Here is a 19,675-nt window from a genome sequence, read left to right as displayed (position 1 = left end):
GGACATGTTTCTTTGTCTCCCCATTTTGGCTGCCTCCCTGTGTTTGTTTCTGTGTATTAGGTAGATCTGCTATGTCACCTGGTCTTAGTAGAGTGACCTTATATAGTAGGGGTCCTTTGGGGCCAGAGGTGCTGTCACCCTGGTCACCTGAGCTGGAAGCTCCAGGTGTGTCCCTTGTGTGAGTTATGTTTGCCCTCCTGTTGTAGTTGATCTTTGGTTCTCTTTGCAGGTCAGTGGGAGGGATTGGCTCTTGGACTGATTGGTTGTGAGGTCTGGCTGTGACTACAATGGAGGAACTGCTGTGCAGGGGATGACCCTATGGAGCAGGGTGCACTTTAGCAGGGCTCTGGTGCCTGCCCAGTCTGCCCTCTGGGTGTGTTGCCCATGGAGGCAGCTGGGTGGTGCTCTGACCTGGTCTGAAGGTGGACACCAGGCATACTGGCCCTGCAGCCTCCCGGAGGGGCCCTGCTTCAGGCCAAGTTCAGCCACAGCCTGTGCCCTGCTCGGGGCCATCTGGCATGAACCACAAAGAAATTTGCAGGTGGCAGCCATCTGCGCTGGACTTGGTGTTGCCTAGATAGGGCAAGCCGTGAACCGAGGCCAGCTGCTGCTAGAGCTGACATTGGGGCTGCTTAGCAAGAGGTACAGGTATGCCAAGGCCAGATGCTGCTTGTTTGGGGTTTGTGAACCTTTAAGAGATTTTAGGAAAGGTTGCAGCAGAAGCCAAGATAGTCAGTTTGTATGGAAAATCCACTAGAAGTGGCTTGGATGGGTTCACAAGTTGGGAGGGCCAAGGTCTCAGTGAATCACCAGGGCGGGGCGACCTGTGTAAGCCAGCTGGATGGAGACTCAGATATGGCAACTGCCTGCATCTATATGCCTGGAATGGGAAGGGTTCAACGACGAAATAATGGATTCTGCTAGCACTTCTCTCTGGGAGAAGAAAGTTGCTCCTTTCCCCCTCACCTTGAAACCTGACAAATCAGTTCCTTCGTGTATTTCCCTGGCACCTTTTGAGTTGATCCTGTATCACTGGAGCTCAGAGTGAGTGAGTACATCACCGAGTAAGTCCATGCGCAGGCCCTTTAAGAGAAATGCCTCGGACTCCAGCAGTCCTCCATGTGACTCAGCCACAATCTTTGCTGATTTTCACAGCCGGAACTTATGGGGACTTCGCTTCCCAGCACTACACCCCTGGGCTGGAGAGCCTGTTGTGGGGCTGGGACCCCTGGCTCCTTCAGGGGAACCTCTGCAGCCGAGATACACCTCCTGATTTTTAATGGTCACACGCAGATGTGCGGCCAGCCTGTTCAGTGTTTCCACCCCTCCCATCAGTCGCGAGGTGGCTTCTTTATGTCCTTAGTTGTAGAACTTCTGTTCAGCTAGACTTGAGGCGTTTCTCAATGATGGTTGTTCTATAGCTCAGCTATAATTTTTTTAAAATTTTTTTTAAATTTATTAGTTTCAGGTGTACAAGACAAGGTAATACTTAGACGTTCATCATTTATATCCCTCACACTGTGAACCCCCCTCCCCCATCCACTATCCCTCCGACCTCACACTGAACCATCACATTATATATATAAAATTATAGTTGGCATTCATTAATGTTTAGCTTCTGGTGTACAGTGCCATGATCAGGCATCCACATTATCTCTGAGGTGGTCTCCCAAATAGGATGCATGTCCATCGGATACCCAACAAAATCTTTACAACATTATTGAATACGTTCCCCAAATTAATTTTCAAAAACCCTGAGGCCATCTTGTGGTTACCAGCTGCTTCCTAATCCCTTCACCGTTCCCCTTATCCCCAACCCCCGCCCCCATAGCTCAGCTATAATTTTGATGTGGTGATGAGAGGAGTCAAGGATAGTGTTTTCCTACTCTGCCATCTTGATGGGAAATTTTCCATTCTTAGCTTGTTATTGGTGGTAATGATGATAATAGCCTTAGCTATCAATTTACTGAATATTTTCCATGTGTAGGAACTGTATTAAGCATTTTATATGTAGTGGCTCATGAGCTATATGATGCATTTTACTGATAAAGTAACTGAGTCACAGTAAAATAATATGAAGTGCCTTGTTCAGCTTATAGCTTTTCATTAGTGGAACTGGGATTTGAATACAGGCAGTCAGCTTTTCGAACAATAAAGACAGGATCTATAGCATAACATTTGAGAGCTGCAACTGATCACGGCGATCGATCATCTATCATATTGCCCCTAGTTTGCAGAGGAGAAAATTAAGAGTTTAGGTGATTTGCCTAAGGTCACAGAGGCTAGTCATTTTCAGGAACCCAGAATTCCTAATTCCTAGACTAGTACTCTTTTTACTATAGAACAAATACCTAAGACATTCAGGGTTTTGAGTGTTAATGTTGAAACTCCATCCTATTAAGTGTTAGTAGATGTAATAAGTGATTAAGGATATGTGGTTGTATAAAATTATCCATGTATACTTTCATGTTATTAGATTACTCTTTAACTCGAGGATGGTGTGTGTGTGTGTGTGTGTGTGTATTACTTACACACACACACACATACACGTACAGAGAAGAGTAAGCGGGAGCCTGAGGTTGATTAGCCACAAGAATTGTTTATTTAATTTCATCGTGTCTAGCTGAAGGTGACAGTCCTTTCTGGCATGTTGGAATATTCCTGTGAAGTTATATGTGGTAGGGATTGAGTAATGTTCAATTTAATGCAGGGTGGAGGTAATCAGTTGAGATACAATGAAAGGTGCACTATCCTAGGTTTGGTAAAGAAACTTGGATTAAAGACATAAAAAAGCTAATTATTCTAGATGTAAAATTTTTACTTATTCTGTTTTTTTGAAAAGACATTTATTTTTGTAATGCATCTTGGTTTTTAATGAAATACGACTATGAAGTTAAGTGGCTTACTAACGGATTTGCAGAATAGCCTTGGATTAACTAAATAACATGAAGATAGAACTTTAATGTTTATACATAGTCTGATCAGAATAGGCTATTTAAATTCTAAAGAATGTCTTCACTTGCTTCTTGAACATTAATAAAATACAGAAGCCTAGTATATTCCTCAGTCAATAAAATAAGACTATTTTGACTATAAGAATGTTTTCCTTGTTAGAAATGCGGATTCTCAGGTACCATCCCAGACATCAAGGTATATTCACAGTAAAGCTCAACAATTGGGGTTTTAACAAGCCCTTCAGGTCATTCCAGTGTGTGCGCAGTTTGAGAGCCACTGCTATAGAAGCAGCCAAGCTCTCAGTTAAAACAATTTAATTTTGATTGTGTTGAAGAGGAAACACAATATTTTCCTGTCCAAGTTTTGGAATCATTAATAAACAATGAGCTCAACCAATGTCTTTTGATAAACTTGTGATTGTGGTAAACTCTATTTTTAGTATATTTGATGGAAAGAGTATATAGGCATTGGAAAGTCATGGCTTCGTATTTTGTCTCAGACCTATACTAATTGACCTTGAACTTTCTTGACCTTTTTAATGCCATAGGTTTTTTTTCTCTGAAAAATGAAACAATACCATCTACCAGGGAGGATTGGAAATAATATAAATGCTGGATATTTAATAGGAATAAAGATGATTTATTATTAAATATTTAGCTTTGTTGTTTTCTTCTAGTTTAGAGACTACAGCTTCCTCAACACTATTTATATTTATTTAAACTAATTTGAAAGGTTAATTATGTGATAATTCAGAGATCGGTTCTTTGTCCTAAATCGTTCTTGGCATATCCTATACGTACTTGACTGCTTTGTCACCTAATACATCGCGAGAAATTCCAGACGTTCTAGAAGTGAACTCATTTGACTTGAGATGATGATTTTGTCAAACTGCCAGTTACCTTTCAGACTCTTACACTTGTTTCCTTCTCGATTCAAGAAAAATGTATTTTACTTATTGTAGTCAAAAGTGAAAAACTGGAAGAATGATTCCATTCTGGGTCTCTTTGTAAGTAAGTCAGACCTTATGCAGGATTTTTCAAAAACAGAATTTAATGTGAATTTTAAGACACTTGATAAATGAATACTCTTGTTTGTAAAATGAGAGTTGGGACCCATTGGACTCAATGTACTTCTGTAGCATTGAGAGAATAACATTGATGGCATGTGTGTTGGCTAAGTAGGACTCATTTTTCTGACCCTGCATTTTGCCTCCTTCCTTTTTTCTTTCTGAATTAATCTTCTATAATTATGAAAACCATTTTCATAGTTCCAAAGTAAAAAAAAAACTATAAAACAGTACATTCAGAAAAGTCTAGCCTCCAAGCCTATGTTTTCTCACTGTTCTCTTCCTCTCCCTATAAGTAATCGTTTTTATTAGTTTTTGGATTATTTTCCCTTTTTAAAATACAAGTAAACATAAACGCACTCATTTTTATCTATTTTTCTGGACAAAAAGTACCGTCCTATTTACACTGTTCTGCACCTTATTTTTTCACTCACTCCGTGGCAGTGTGTATATCTCCTTATGCCGTTTTACAACAGCGTAAGACTCAGCTGCATCATGGAGATGTACCATGGTTTATTCAAACATCTCCTATTGATAGACATTATTTTTACTTCTATTCTTTTGCTATTACAAGTAGTATTTTGCTAGTATATCTTTGGAGTAAATTTCTAGAAGTGAGATTGTGGGCAAAGTATAAATGCATATGCCATTTTGTTAGCTATTACCAACTTTCCCTCCATAGAGGTTGTAACAGTTTCTGTTCCCATTTAGTAATGTATGAGAATCCTTGTTTCCTTACAGCTTTGTCAGTAGAGTATATCAGACTTTTCTGTTTTTGCTAATTTGACAGTTAAGAAATTATTACATCAGTTTATTTTTACCTAGTGGTTGTGCTTTTATGCGTGAGATTAAACATCTTTTCACTTACACTTTTTGAACTATTGTATGTATGCTCATTTTTAAGGAGGTGTTTCTTGGTTATTACTGCTGCTACTATCTTGAAGAATTACTCTTTGGATTTTTTCCTCCCTATGGGTGGTATTAATCACTCAAGAAACAGAGCATTACCAGGCATGCTTGACTAAATTAAAAGGACGTTTTACCTATTTCTTGTATTCAAAGAAGTCACAATCTACTTTGTGAAAAAAGACTTGCATGAAGATTATCATGTCTCAGGGGAATAAATGCTAATGGATATAGATACCAAGCTCTGTGGGAGGCCTGAGCTTGGCATGATGGAGTGACTTGGGTAGCAGGACGCTATCAGGGAGATCATTGGTTAGCATATGAGGTAGTCTTTGGATTGAGTCTTTAGGAAGGAAGGAGATTGCTAAATTGACCCTGCCTGGAGGAGTATTCCTGCTGGAGACAGCAGTGCCAAATACGGAGTCTGAGGACTCACAGGTCACCTGGTTTTGTGAGTGACAGTGGGGTAGACATTGAGGCTGCAGCTGGCATCTGGACTTGCTAAGTCTCCACTTCTAAATTAAGTTAACCACAGCAGTGCCAACTCAAAAAATTTGATTAAAACATTCATGTTTCTGTTTTCTTAATTCTTCCTCTGAGGCACATAGCCCTTCCTGCTCCTCACATTTTTAGTAAGCTTGGGAGGGGGACCCTGGGAAGTAGAGCGATTTCATTCCCTCCTTCCCATTTTATTGTTGAGCAAACCTAAAGCCTTTATTTTTTGTCTTGTGCTGTACTTTTAATTTATCCTTACTACTTGCTTTTTGCCGAGTTCGAAGTTACTTATGCAGTCACTTGTTTCATATGGTTAAGGCAGAAGGATCTGGCAAGGGGAGGGTGGTTATGAAGAAGTTGATGAGGCTGGAAAGGTAAGCAAGTGCTAGGCTAGACGGGCCAGAGCCTTGCATCTCATTTTGAGGAATTTGTATTTTATCTTATAGTTAGTGGAGAGCCTCTAAAAAATCTGAAATGGATGAAAGACAGATGAGGGGTTGGAGGAGGGGAATGACAGGATTAGCTCTTTATTTTGGAAAGGTAACTTTGGTGACTGCGTTAAGGAAGACGGATTGAAGAAGGGACCGTATAGACAAGAGGGCAGCGGTCCCCAGACTAGTGGCAGCATCTTAGAAATACAGATTCTCAGCCTCTGCCCCCCACCCCCATTGAATCAGGAACACTGGAGGTGGGGTGCAGCAATCTGTGTTTGATTGTGTTGCATGTCAAGGTCAAGGACAATGAGACTACATTAGTTTGCAAATGCTTTTCACATTTTCCCATTGATTATATAGTTGATTTTGTTTATTTTGTTGATTTTATATAGTTGAGATGTTCATTATGTTTGTGTTTTACAATCAAAGAAATAGAATGAGTATCTAGGGTTTTGTGATTTATTTATTTATATGAAGGCCTAATATTAACAAATTTGAGAAGCTGGGATAGTGTGGTAATGGATTTGGGAAAGGGGAGACAGTCCAGGATCATGTGGGAAAATGCACTACAATCAGTGGACATACTGGAGTAGAATAAAACAAGTAATAGTTACTTGATGTGGAATGCTCTAGCTGTTGCCTGTACATGACATTGATTTGTAGTGTACTTTAACCTGCAGTAAGGAAAACTGATTGAAGATATAAAAAAGGGGAACATGAATTCTGTGGAGTCCAAAGGAAAAGATGGTGGATTTCCCCAAGATTTGTTAAGATGCTCTTGTGCAATCAGTTCCACAGCTATTAAGGGGGATGTCTACTTTCTCTGCTTTCAGTCTTTATGTAACTGCTGATTTGCATCTAACCCAGTTTTCATTTGTTTTTCTTTAAGGGTACAAGGGCTATGGATTTAAATTTCAATTTTGTTGGAATGGGACTGAGTAAATCTGATAATCTTCTTTATTTTTCCTCTATTGGCTTCGTTGGGTGACCGAAAGTACAGATAAAGCAAATACTTTGTAAATATTAAAATTGTATCTTAAAGGATAAGTAATCTTTTTCTCTCTGAATTTTATTCCAGGACCCATCAGTCACACAAGTGACAAGAAATGTTCCACCAGGACTTGATGAATATAATCCATTCTCGGATTCTAGAACAGTAAGACTTACTTGGACTATTTTTAATGTTAAAAGGGAAATTAAATAGGAATTGTGTATCAATTATGGTTTCTTTTTTAGTTGATTAGTTAAACTTATGTTAAATAAGCTATTAATATTTTATTTAGAATTTAGCAAGTTTTCATTTTTTTAAACAGGAAGGAATATGAGTAGTAATTGAAAATTACCTTGAAAGTTCTAGTGAAATACCGCAAATTTTCTTTTTATAGTCTACAAGTTAAATTGCTAATAATTCCTCTAATATGTAAATCTTAGCAGTATTTTAAATAGGAGAGGGAAATGTTAGGTATGCATGTTGTCTTCAGGGTAATGTGGTGTGATTTTTTTTTTTTTTTTTTTTTTTTTTTTTACAATGTGAGGAAACCTATGTATGGAACTGTACCGAGAATATTTGTACGATTGTCATCTGAATTAGGTTATTCTGAATAGTACCAGCCTTCTGCTCTAGTAGAACCTCTGCAACTTGACCTGTCCTAGGAACATCTTCTTTCCTTCAAAATTTAGTCTTGATTTATAAAATATAGGAGTATGAGGGAAAAATTTTTAAAGGACAGGGTTTCTCTACTCTGAATGTGTATTAGAAGCACCAGCAGAGCTTTATTACACTATCCATCAGGATCCTAATCTCTATACTTAGGGTACTTTTTTGTTTTGCTTTGTTTTTGTTTTAGCCCTTTTGATGATTTTATTATGAATCAGTTTTGAGAACTATTGAGGTAGATTCTGTTGAGGATTCTCCCTCAAAACTTCTCTGGCAAATAATTTTGGGTCCTGTGTTTGAGTCTTGAGCTTAAATGTCATACTCATGAGGTCCCTAATTTTAAACATAGTTAGCTCTTGAAATGTCATCCTCTTAAAGATACTAAAGTTCTTCAGTTGTATGCTCGGATGTACATATCAGTATAATAATCCTTACTTGATCACCTTTTCCTAATGTATGTTTTCCATGGCCTAGAAAATAGTTCAAAAAGATGTAGTTTTCGCTTGGAAATTTCTTCAAGATGTGTTATATTAGCTTTTTATTTTTCAGAAGAGCTTTGTACAAAGGAAAAGCATTAAAATAAGAATGAACTTTTAAATTTCACTTTGTTATTTAAAGCCCTTATTTAACACCCTTTGCTATGTGTAGCAACTGCAATCCAGGCTGAGAATCATTAAAATGTTTATTGAACAAGTAAATTTCAGATTGGACCATGTGAAATGGCCAATAAGTAGAACAGTTTTGACATGTTAAAATGGCAATTTCATCTGGGGGGCAGAGATGGCAACAAGACTTTTTAAAGTTTGCTGGTAAAAAAAGTTTTCATATATTTTTAAAGAAGATTTTACTAGGAAGAAATATGTTTAATGTTTAGAGGGTAACAGCTTTAGCTTTTCCTTATCAGTAATAGTATTCTTTATTAAGTTGTCTACTTTGTGCCATGTGCTTTACCTACATTATCTTATTGAATTCTTAAACCAACATTCAAAATGGATATTTTTAATTTTCATTTTACTGATAAAGAGTATGAGACAAAGGTCATCCAGCTTGTAAGTGGCAGAACTGGTTTACTACTCATGTTTTCTATAAAACGTTTGCCTTTTTCATTTGCTAGTGCTATCTTTAGAGATAGATGCCTAAAGAATAGAGGGTATAGTCCTAGTATATGAAAAATTTATCACCTAATTGAGATTTTAAAAAAGTTACATAAATAAGATATATCCAGGAAAAATAAAATGTAAAAATGTAAATTATGGTCCTAAATGTTGAGACCTTACAGTCAAGGAAAAGTTTTCCAAAAGTAGTCTTAAGTAGGTAGCTAGGCAATAAATAATGACAAGTCACTTTACAATGAAACACCGATACAGTGTTAGAACCAGGAAAATGGTTATGAGAGTACTTAGCATTTTCCATGAAGTTTTTACATGATAAAAAGCACAGTTGAAATTATAAAAAAAAAGTTAAAAACTCTTGCTACACGTATGGTTTGAGAAATTTGCCCTTTTATAAATGACTGTGACTGTTTTCCAAAAAAGATTAGATGTACTTGGATAATTGATTTAAGTGATATATTAGGACTTGGTCCAAATATTATTTTAGTTGATTGGTGGTATTCATATTTGTCTTAGAAAAATATTTGTGAAAATGAAGCTTTTGGATTGTTGCATAAGGGTGTGATGAATTACTTGAGGTCAAGTACAAGATCCTTCATCAGAATAAGTGTACATAACCTTGCTAAGATATAGAAAGTTCCTGTCTTGTTCTTTTTCTCTTTTTTAAATTAGGTTTCCTTTTATATTTAGTTTTGTTAGAATGGATACTTCAGGGTATTTAAGGAAGGCAACAATTAAATATTTGAATAATCTTAATTTACATATTAATCAACTATATTATAAATTCAGAGACAGAAATTGTCACAAGCCACCTTATAGTATAGACTAAGTCTTTTGCAGTATAATGGAAGGCTACTGAGCACTTGAAATGTGTGTCTGAATTGAGATGTACTATTAAAATGAAGGGTAGTCTTGAGTTATGAAATAATTTTTGTTTGAACTCAAAATGTGTTTTCCCACTGAAATTATGTCAAGCACGGTAGGTAGGTTCCCTGGCCTACCCTCTAAAATTTAATGCATAAATTACTAGAATTAGTTCATCTTTGAGAATTGTTATGTATTTATGTAGCATGTTTCCCTTTTTAAATTAGGTACAGTTGAAAATACCTAGTTTGATTTTCACTAGTTTCAGCTGCAGGTGATGGGATTCATGGCTTCGGACAGGATTTCTTCTGGTGGGTAGTGAAGTATAGGGATAGAGATACCTGTGTGTGTGTGTGTGTGTGTGTGTGTGTGTGTGTGTGTGTAGTGTGGCACTGCCGATATAAATCCTTAGTGATATTTCTCAGGGCCTTAACTTACTGTCATAATTTTTTCTTCAGGGATCAGCTGTGTAGTTCCTTTTCTGTTCTGCTAGTTGTTGCCATATAAGATTTCTGTCATATATACAGAAGAACTATTTCAGTCATATGTATAATAAGGTCTATACCTTCTGGCAGAAAGAAGAACCCAGTGAAGATAATTCCAAGTAATGATTTGTCCACGTGGTCATTTCTGACCATAAGGGATATAAATCAGTGATTTATGTAAGAACTGCTTCTAACTAAGATAATCAGGATATGAAGTAGACCGAGTCATGAGACCTGAATTCTAATCTAGGCCCTGCCACTAATTAGTTGGTAACTTTAGACAAACCATCTAACCTACTTGGGCATTTTTAAAAAATGGGTAGCAATAGAGGCAGAGAGGAAAATGTTGAGTGAAATAATTTCTACTATCAGTTTCTCTTTTGAAAATGGATAAAACTTTTAGCTCTAGGGATTGTCTGGATATAGTATTTAGTAGTTTACCTATCTCTAATACTGTAAAAGCATTTTCTATACTGTAAATACCTGTCTTTATTTTTTCTCGCTGTGCATTTCTTTTTTTATCTTTTCCTTTCTCCTTTGCTTCTTAGTGTCTTGTCTTTCTTGGAGCTCATTATCTGTCCTTTCTGGAATCAATCTTCTTAGTTTCTAGTCTCAATTAATGGTAACTATTGCCTCTGTCCTCTTAGTGTCATTGGCTAGAAATACTTGAGTCCCATTTGGCTCAAACAACTTCTTATTTTTACATCTAATCAGTTGCCACATCCTGTCACATATACTTGCAGGAGATATTACCTGTCCTTTTCATTCCTACTAACCTGTTCTAATCCAGGTACTCTTTGAAATAATACACTGGCCTATTTATTTACCTTTTTTGCACTGTGACTAGAATTATTTTTCTAAAGCAGAGGTCAGATTAGGTCAGCTCTCCTTAGATATGTGGACATTGATTATGCATTGCCTACTTAGGAGTGTGATAATGTGGGACCCTCCATGATTTGACCTCAGACTTTTTACTTTAATTTTAATTTTTAAATAGACTTTATTTTTAGAGCAGTTTTATGTTTACAGAAAAATTGACCAGAAAGTACGAGGTGTTGTCAAAAACTACAGTGAATACTTAAAAAAATTTATTACAATACAAGACATATTGCCATTAATACCCCTCAAAATCCTCCCCCTCTCTTCAAACACACTTATCCCATCATTGTTGCCACTTTCTGAAGCAATTCTGGAAGTCCTTTTTCATGAGTGTCTTTAGTTGCACTGTCATGGCTGCCTTAATGTTCTGAATTGATTCAAAAAGTTTACCTCATTTTGACTTTGGGGAAGAGCCAGAAGTTCCTGGTGTCAGATCCGGTGAATAAGGTAGATGAGGACACACCATAATATTTGTACCAGAAGCGGTGTGACACAGTGCATTGTCACGATGGAGGGTGAAACCATTTGCCCATTTCATGTTGATGCATTGTTCGTGAACCATGATTTACGACACACTTTAAAACACACCTTCTCTCAACCGTAGCTCACACCCGACTGACTGCACGGAACAAGTTGAAACTAGTTACACACAGTTGCTAAGGTTCGACATGCTGCTTCCCATATTGAAGATCCCCGCCTTTCCGTTGGATGGCACTTGGCAGCAGCATTTACTGTATTTTTTTTTTTTTTTTTTTTTACAAATTGTCAATAGAACTTTATTTCTTCTTTTCAACATCCTGTTCTGCAGCTTCCTTGGCCCTTTTTGCCCGGATGCCAAAGAGCCGGGCATTGGCACGGGCCATGCGAAGGCTGGCAAATGCCTTGAAGTTCTTCTCCTCTTCTGTGATGACCCTGGCTTTCTCCTTCTTGCAGACATTCCGTATGGGCATCACTGGGCCTGACAGCTGGGTGGCCAATTTGAGTTCTTCAGCAGAGCTGTCTCCCTTCTTGGGGGCCGACGGCTTCCTGGGGAAGAGGATGAGCTTGGATCGGTACTCCTTCAGGCGCTGCACGTTGGCCTGCAGGGACTCCGTAGACTTGTTTCGCCGTCTTGGATCCACTGAGATCCCAATGGTCCGGGCCACCTTCTTATGGATGCCGGCCATCCGTAACTCCTCCAAGCTGAAGCCCCTGCCGGCGCGCACTTTGGTGTGGTACCTCACAGTGGGGCATCTCACTACGGGCCGGATGGGTCCCGACGCGGGGCGCGGGGCGATATGGCGCGCTTTGGCTTGCCGGGCCTTGCGTCTGCGGATCTTCCGCGCTGGCTGGTTAAACCACGTGGCCACACGCCGTTGCCAGTCTTTGTGGAAGTGGGGCTTCAGGATCATGCCATTTCGGCTGGGCGCCATGGCTGCTGCCTACCGGCCTTCTCCCAGGGAGAACAGCCACCGGAAAAGCTACTGTATTTTTTGATCACACCTCATACTTCCCCCTAGATTATCTTTTTAGTCTTATCCTCTAATGTGCTATTTGCTCTAGCTGAAGTCATCAACTGACTCAACACGCCACCCTGTTGAGACCATGTCCCCTAGGCCTTTTATCAGTCATTGAATGGAGTCAAGAGAGACAGTGTGCTCATAGTACCGGGCTTCCCTAGGTTATCCTCACCTTCAGTAGGTCAAGATGAACCTCTCATACTAGATGTATTAATTTTTCTATTGCTGTGTAACAAATTACTACAAACTTAGCATCTTGAAAAAACACATTATTTCACTGTTTCTATGGATCAGGTGTCTGGGCACAGCTTCACTGGGTCATTTGCTTAGGGTTTGTTTCACAAGGCTGTGAGCAAGGTGTTATCTGGGCTGCATTCTCATCCAGAGGCTTGACTGGGGCAGAATCTGCTTTTAAGCACATTCAGGTTGTTGACAGAATTAATATTCTTGTGATTGTATGACGTAGGGCCCTGGCTATTTGCTGGATTTCAGTCGGAGACTCCCCTCAGGCCATAGATGCCATCCACAGTTCCTAGAGCCTGCATAGTTCCTTACCTTTCTCTAACATGGTCACTTGTTTCCTTTCTCTAACATGGTCACTTGTTTCCTTTCTCTAACATGGTCACTTATTTCATCAAGTCTGCAGACTGTCTCTCGCTCTAGTCTGCTAAAATGAAGGCTTATATAATGTAACATAATCAAGGGAATGATATCCCCTCACTTACACCATATTTTGTTGATTAGAAACGTCACAGGCCTGCATGCACTCGAGAGGGTATTTATTCTGTGAGCAGCAGGAGGGGGAGAACCATTGACGTTCACCTTGGGGTCTGTACACCACACTGGAATAGGATGGCTCATTAGGATTAAGAATGTGTTACTCTGTATGTCTTCACACCCATTTATAAGGGTCAAAGTGGAGCCCTCTGAACACCTATTTCTTCCTACCCTCACACGTGTCTGGTCTAAGTTTATCAGGACTGATCTCGTTATGCCCTTGGATTTCTGTTTATGTCAGTATCTATAAGAAGCCTCAGAAACCAGGGTACTTCTAATCTCTTGGATTAATCCACATTCCTTATTCTGTGCCTCTCACTTTCCTTAAAGGTGGGGTAGGTATCTTACTTGTTTTTTACTGCTGTTTCCAGACATCCTTCCGCCTTCTTGTCTAAAAAAATCCCCACTTTGAATCTCATATCATCAGATTATATTCGGGTATCACCACTCTTTGTGACTGTGATCTCTGAATTCTTACCACTCATTTCTCTTTTTAAAAAATTTTTAAATTTTAGTTCTTGGTTCACTGTTACTCTTTGTAACACTGCTCCTATTTTGAATTCCTGAGAGTGGTCTTCCCAACTTCATGTTTCTTAGTGATTTCTTCCATTGATTTTTGCCTTCCGTTTTATCTCAAGTCAGTTACTCCCATTGTCATATCCTAGACTTATTACATAATAGTCACTTACTTAATTCTTCCATAATCTTAATTTCATGTATCTTTTTAGTCATTTCTCTAGTTTCTCAATTTCACCACATCTTTAAACTCCACCAGGACCTCCAGTTTGATCTTACTCTGCCACTGCCCTTTACCCACCTCTTGTCTCCTCCTCTTAGTTTAAATTCCACATTCAGTCATTGTAATCACTCTCTTGCATACACCCTCAATTCCCTTGGCTTCCCCTCTCCCTCTAACTTTCACATAATCCCTTGATTAAAACCCAAGAGGTGGTTAAATACAACTGTTATCTGCTTATACCGTAGGAGCTAAATGTAGCTGGAGAAACCATGCTGAAGGGTTTCATTTTCAGCTCGTGGGCAGCTCTGAATTGTACTGAATAGTCTAGTTATTTAATTATCCATTTTCTTTTTCCTCTCTCCTCATCTTTAAAACCTCTTCCCCTATCTTTGTTCTCAGCTGATGACCTTTCTTGTTTCACTGAGAAAACTAAAGCAGTCAGTAGAGAACATCTACACACTCCCACCACGACATCCACCTTCTATCAGCATTTATATCCATATATTTTGCTTTCTTGCCTGTTGGTTGTATGAACTACCTGCGCTTGTATCTAAAGCCATTCCCTCTCGTTTTTCACTAGATTCTGTACCTTCTCACCTTAAGAACTTTACTAAATCGCCCCCTCGTACGTCATTAGTTTTTTTTTCCCTACAGGATCAGTCGTATCGTAATAACATGTTTTCTCCTATCTTAGAAAAAAAATCACAAAAATTTATTCATGTATTTTAACAGCTTTATTGAGATATAATTAATATACTGTACATTCATTTAAGTGTACAATTCAGTGTTTTTAGTGTAATTATAGAGTTGCACAGCCATTACCAAATTCTAATTTTAGAGTATTTTTGTTGCTCCCACTTCCAAAAGAAATTCTGCACCTTTAGCAGTCACTTCACATTCCATTTCCCCTCCCCCTCTAATCCTAGGTAACCATTTACTTTCTGTTGCTGTATTTGCCTATTTTGGAAATTTATAAGATCACCACGTGATATGTGCTCTTTTGTGTCTGCTTTCTTTCACTCAACAGTGTTTTCAAGGGTCAACTATTTGTGGCATGTATCAGTACTTCATTTGTTTTTATTGATTTTTATATCATTTTATTTATCCATTCATCAGTTGATGGGCATTTAGGTTTTCATTTTTTGGCTGCTGTGATCATTTGTGTACTATTTTTTTTTATGTAGATGTATGTTCATTTCTCTGGGGTACATATCTAGCAGTGGAATTGCAGGGTCATATGGGTAACTGTGTTTCATATTTTGAGGCAATACCAGACTGTTTTCAGAAGCGACTGCACCATGTTATATTCCTGCTGGTGCGTGAGGTTTCCAGTTTCTCCCCGTCCTTGGCAGCGTTTGTTACAGCCTCCTAGCCATCCTAGTGCCGTGTAGTGATAGCTCCTGTGTTCTTGATTTGCATTGCCCTAATGGCTAATGATGTAGAACATTTTAAAATGTGCTTATTGGCCATTGGTGTGTCATCTTTGGAGAAATGTCTAGATCCTTTGACCATGTTTAAATTGGGTTGTCTTTTTAATATTGAATTGTTAAGAGTTTGTTGTATATACTGGATTCAGAATATATAATCTCTTACCAAGTATATGATTTGGAAATATTTTTTCCCGTTCTGTGGGATGTCCTTTCACTTTCTTGGTATTGTTCTGATGTACATAAGTTGTAAATTTTGACATAAAATTTGTCTGTGTTTTCCTTGGTTTCTTTGTTTTTGGTGTCATGTCTGAGAATCCATTGCACAATTTAAGGCCATAAAGACTTCTGTTTTCTTCTGAGAGTTGTATAGTTTTAGTGCTTCCACTTAGGCTTATGATCCATTTTGAGTGAATTTTCATGTATGGTATGAAATAGTGTCAAACTTCATTCTTTTGCGTGTGGATATCCACTTGTTCCAGCACCATTTGTTGAAAAGACTATTCTTTTCCATTGGATTATCTTGGCATTCTTGTTGAAAATCAATTGATTATGTAATGTAAGGGTTTATTTTTAGACTCTGGATTCTATTGTATTGATCTGTATGTCTCTCCTTAATGCTAGTACTACACTGTCTTAATTACTGTAATTCTGTAACAAAACTTGGTTAACTTCATTTCCCTTCCAGTCCATTTCAGGAATCCCCTTCTCAGAAAAACATTTTCTGCTCCCCATTGCTGCAGACCTCTGAAGAGTTGTCTACTTGTTTGTTTCTTTTTTTTCAGCCCTTTGTCCTGAAAGATACTTCAATAAGGATTTTGCTCCCAACACTGTACCAAAATGCACTTTGGTACAAATGTGACTGCCGCATAGCTAAATCTGATGGTAAATTTTCAGTCCTAACCTTCCTTACTTGATCTGTCATCTGTAATGACAGGTGATCGCTGTCTCATTTTTAGAACACGTTCTTCATTTGTACAGCACTTGAGTTTTTTCTTCTCGGTCTTCTTTGCTGGTATCTCTCCAGCCCCTTTACCCCCAGTATTGGAGTTAGGCTTTGCTTCTCTTCTTTATGCTCACTCAGATGGTGATTTTATTCCGTTTTATAGCTTTAAATATCACGTACGTGCTGATGACTCCCAAATTCACATCTCCAGCACAGACCTCTGTTCTGAACACCAGACTCATATATTCATGTGCCTACTAGACATGTCTACCTGGCTGTCTTAGGAATTGCAAGTTCAACGTGGCAAAAACTGAACTGAGTCCCCTGCTCCTAAACCTGCTCTTTTGCAGTCTTTGTTACCTCTGTCCTACTGGTTGCTTCGGTCAAAACCTTGGTGGTGTTTCACCATTTTCTCATATCTCACATCATTTTGTCAGGAAATCCCATTGGCTCTCCTTTCAAAATACTTCCAGAACTGACCCGTTAACTCCAAGCCACGACTGGGCTTGAGCTGTGATCATTCCTTGCCCGGATTACTGTAGTGATGGTTTCCTAATTACTCTCCCTCCTCCCACCTTTTTCAGTCTGTTTTCAACTCAACAGTCAGAGTGATCTCTTGAAAAACAGTCAAGCATTTCAGTCTCCTGCTTAGATCTCTTCACTAACTTTTAATTTTCTTCAGAGTAAAACCGAGTCCTTAAAATAGCCTGGAATCTGGTCCCCAACACCTCTGTGTTCTTTATCTCCTTATATTGTTTCCCTCATGTATTCCTATCCAGTGTCCTGGTCTTTCTCATATAAACCAGACATTATCCTGACTCTGCATTGGCTCTTCCCTCTGCCTGAGACAGTCCCCCGCTCCCACACCCAGATATCTGCAAGACTGCTTCACATCCATAAAGTCTTTGTTCAAATATTGGCTTCCCTAACCAGCTTTGTATAATGTCCCCACTCCACCTTTACTCACAACCTCTTTACCCTGTTCTTGCTGTTTCATAACAATTTTTGCTTTCTAAGGTACTCAGTGTATTTGTTTCTTAAATGTATTGTTTATCTTCCATTGTTAGAATGTAAGCTGCATGAAGGTAGAGATGTTTACCTTTTTTATTGATTAATGTATTCCTATTGTCTAGAATTTTCTGTGGTACATTGTAGTTGATCAATAAATGGTTAATGAGTGTATGAATAAACACGTATCCTCATGCTTCTGTTCCATTATGTGCCTTTCTCTGTTTGGAAACACCCATCGTGTATATGCCTGCTCTTCTCCTATGCACTGCCTCCCCCAATTACTCTAATCTTTAAAAACCTTGTTTACAAATAGTTATCTATTCTGATAAAATTACTTCTGTCTGTCCTGATTCTGACATCAGCATGTATAACTTTCGCCACCCTTAATGACAAGGGAATCTGTGCTAAGCACAGCCACAGTTAGTTCTTGTCTGCTCTGTCAGAGACTGATAGGGAAAGCTGCGGAAAGTTTTAGGTTTCTTTTGGCAGTCCCTCCATTAGGTGAAAGGATAAGAGTGGTTTAGGAAAGCTGTAAACTTGGGTGTCTTAGAGGGGTGCTCTCAAATTTCAAGGTGTCTAAGAATCACCCTGGGGAGCTTACTACAAACGTGAGCTTGTTCAAAATGCAAATCCCTTCTCCTCCACCCCTGAGTTTTTGAATCAGTGTGTCCATAGTGGGGCCTGAGTCTGCATTTTTAATAAGCACTAGGGGTTTCTGATGCAGGCGATCTACTAAGAAACATTGCTTTAGACTGTTGAGTATATTAGTTCACAGATGGAAGAGAAAAGGCAGGAAAAAACAAGGAGACATTTTCTTGAATAGGTTTAGAATATGGAAGAAAACCAGGAAGGAGAACATATATTTGTTTATGCACGAGAAAGACAACTCGTGGACATCCCATGCCTGGAAGGGATCTTGAATATTGTCATTTATTTAATAATGAAACACCTTTGGAATTTCCAGTGCAAAGAGTTCTCTATATTATAGAACAGTTCATCCACTATTGTATTGCCATGATTGTTGTTATAATGTTCTTAATTCTATTGAGCCAAAATATGCGTGTTCCTATGATTTTTATTTATTGGTCCTAGTTGAGATCTCCAAAGCCACACAGAACAGGCAAACATAGTAAGGTAATTCGTGTTCTAATAAAACCTAAGTGTCCATCGATGGATGAATGGATAAAGAAAATGTGTGTGTGTATGTATATTTACCCACACACAATGAAATATTATTCAACAATAAAAAGAAGGAAATCTTGCCATTCGTGACAATATGGATGGAGTTGGAGTGCGGTATGCTAAGTGAAATAAGTCAGACAAAGACAAATACCTTATGATCTCACTTATATGTGGAATCTTAAAAAACAAACAAACCAACAAAAAAATCAAGCTCACGGATAGAGAACAGATTGGTGGTTGCCAAAGGCAGGGAGTGGGGGATGGGTGAAATGGGTGATAGGGGTCAAAAGGTACAAACTTCCAGTTATAAAATAAATAAGTCATGGGGATGTAATGTACAGCATGTTACCTACAGTTAATAATAATGTACTGCATATTTGAAAGATGCTAAGAAAGTAGATCTTAGAAGTACTCATCACAAGGAAAAAATTTTGTAACTACGTATATGTGGGGACCGATGTTAACTAGACTTACCGTGGTGACCATTTTGCAATATATACAAATATATACAAATTATGTGGTATACTTAAAACTAATATATAATATGTCAATTATACTTCAATAAAAAATTAATGAAAGAAATTATAACCCCCTTCACAGAGATATTTTAAAATATAGTCTATTACTAACTTGCGAGCTTACGTCCACCACAGGAGCAGGATATACAGCCTGGCTGCTAGACTTTTGTTTTTTATTCTATCCCAAGGTTGCTTTCCTATCCTGTTTTCCCGGAAATAAGACCTAGCAGGACAATCAGCTCTAATGCGTCTTTTGGAGCAAAAAATAATGTAAGACCCGATCTTATTTTACTATAAGACCGGTCTTAAGTTAATTTTTGCTCCAAAAGACTCATTAGAGCTGATAGTCCAGCCGGGTCTTATTTTCGGGAAAACATGGTACTGTTCTCCTGGCTTGTCTCAATGTTTTTCTCCGTCACCATCTCTTCACCTTCTGCCTTTTTGAGAACTGAAGGTTTTCCCGGGGTCTGCCAGCACAGACACAGTTTCAGGGTCTTCCGGAGAAGAGCTTATCTTACTCTGGTATATCAGTTGTACTAGAGTGTCCTCTTGTTTTCTACCGATAGGTTGACATTCCTTTTATATCTGGAGTTTTGATGTGTGTAAAAATGAAGATGATATACTCAGAAGTGTCCCGCAAGGCAGAAAGATATTCCTTCTTGCATGTCAAATTTTCCTTCTGGTGTCATTTTTCCTATTCCTAAAATAGAAACTCCTTTAGTC

The 19,675-nt window shown here is 38.4% G+C and overlaps 2 protein-coding genes across 2 annotated transcripts in view; one reads left to right on the top strand and one right to left on the bottom strand.

Moving 5' to 3' along the window:
* SCAMP1 (secretory carrier membrane protein 1) overlaps positions 1-19,675 on the top strand; it is an 89,855-nt gene that overhangs the window by 17,515 nt on the left and 52,665 nt on the right. The window contains exon 2 of the mRNA XM_081054077.1: positions 6,935-7,012. Coding sequence (XP_080910203.1) covers positions 6,935-7,012 — 78 coding nt within the window. The remainder of the gene's footprint in view (positions 1-6,934; positions 7,013-19,675) is intronic.
* Positions 11,614-12,297, bottom strand: LOC308499984 (large ribosomal subunit protein eL13-like). The gene has a single exon (XM_081054020.1). The coding sequence runs from the start codon at positions 12,263-12,265 to the stop codon at positions 11,630-11,632; it is 636 nt and encodes a 211-aa protein (XP_080910146.1). The 5' UTR covers positions 12,266-12,297; the 3' UTR covers positions 11,614-11,629.

This window comes from Rhinolophus hipposideros (genome assembly GCF_964194185.1).
Source record: "Rhinolophus hipposideros genome assembly, chromosome: 7".
NCBI lineage: Eukaryota > Metazoa > Chordata > Mammalia > Chiroptera > Rhinolophidae > Rhinolophus > Rhinolophus hipposideros.
This window is presented reverse-complemented; position numbering and strand designations above follow the sequence as displayed.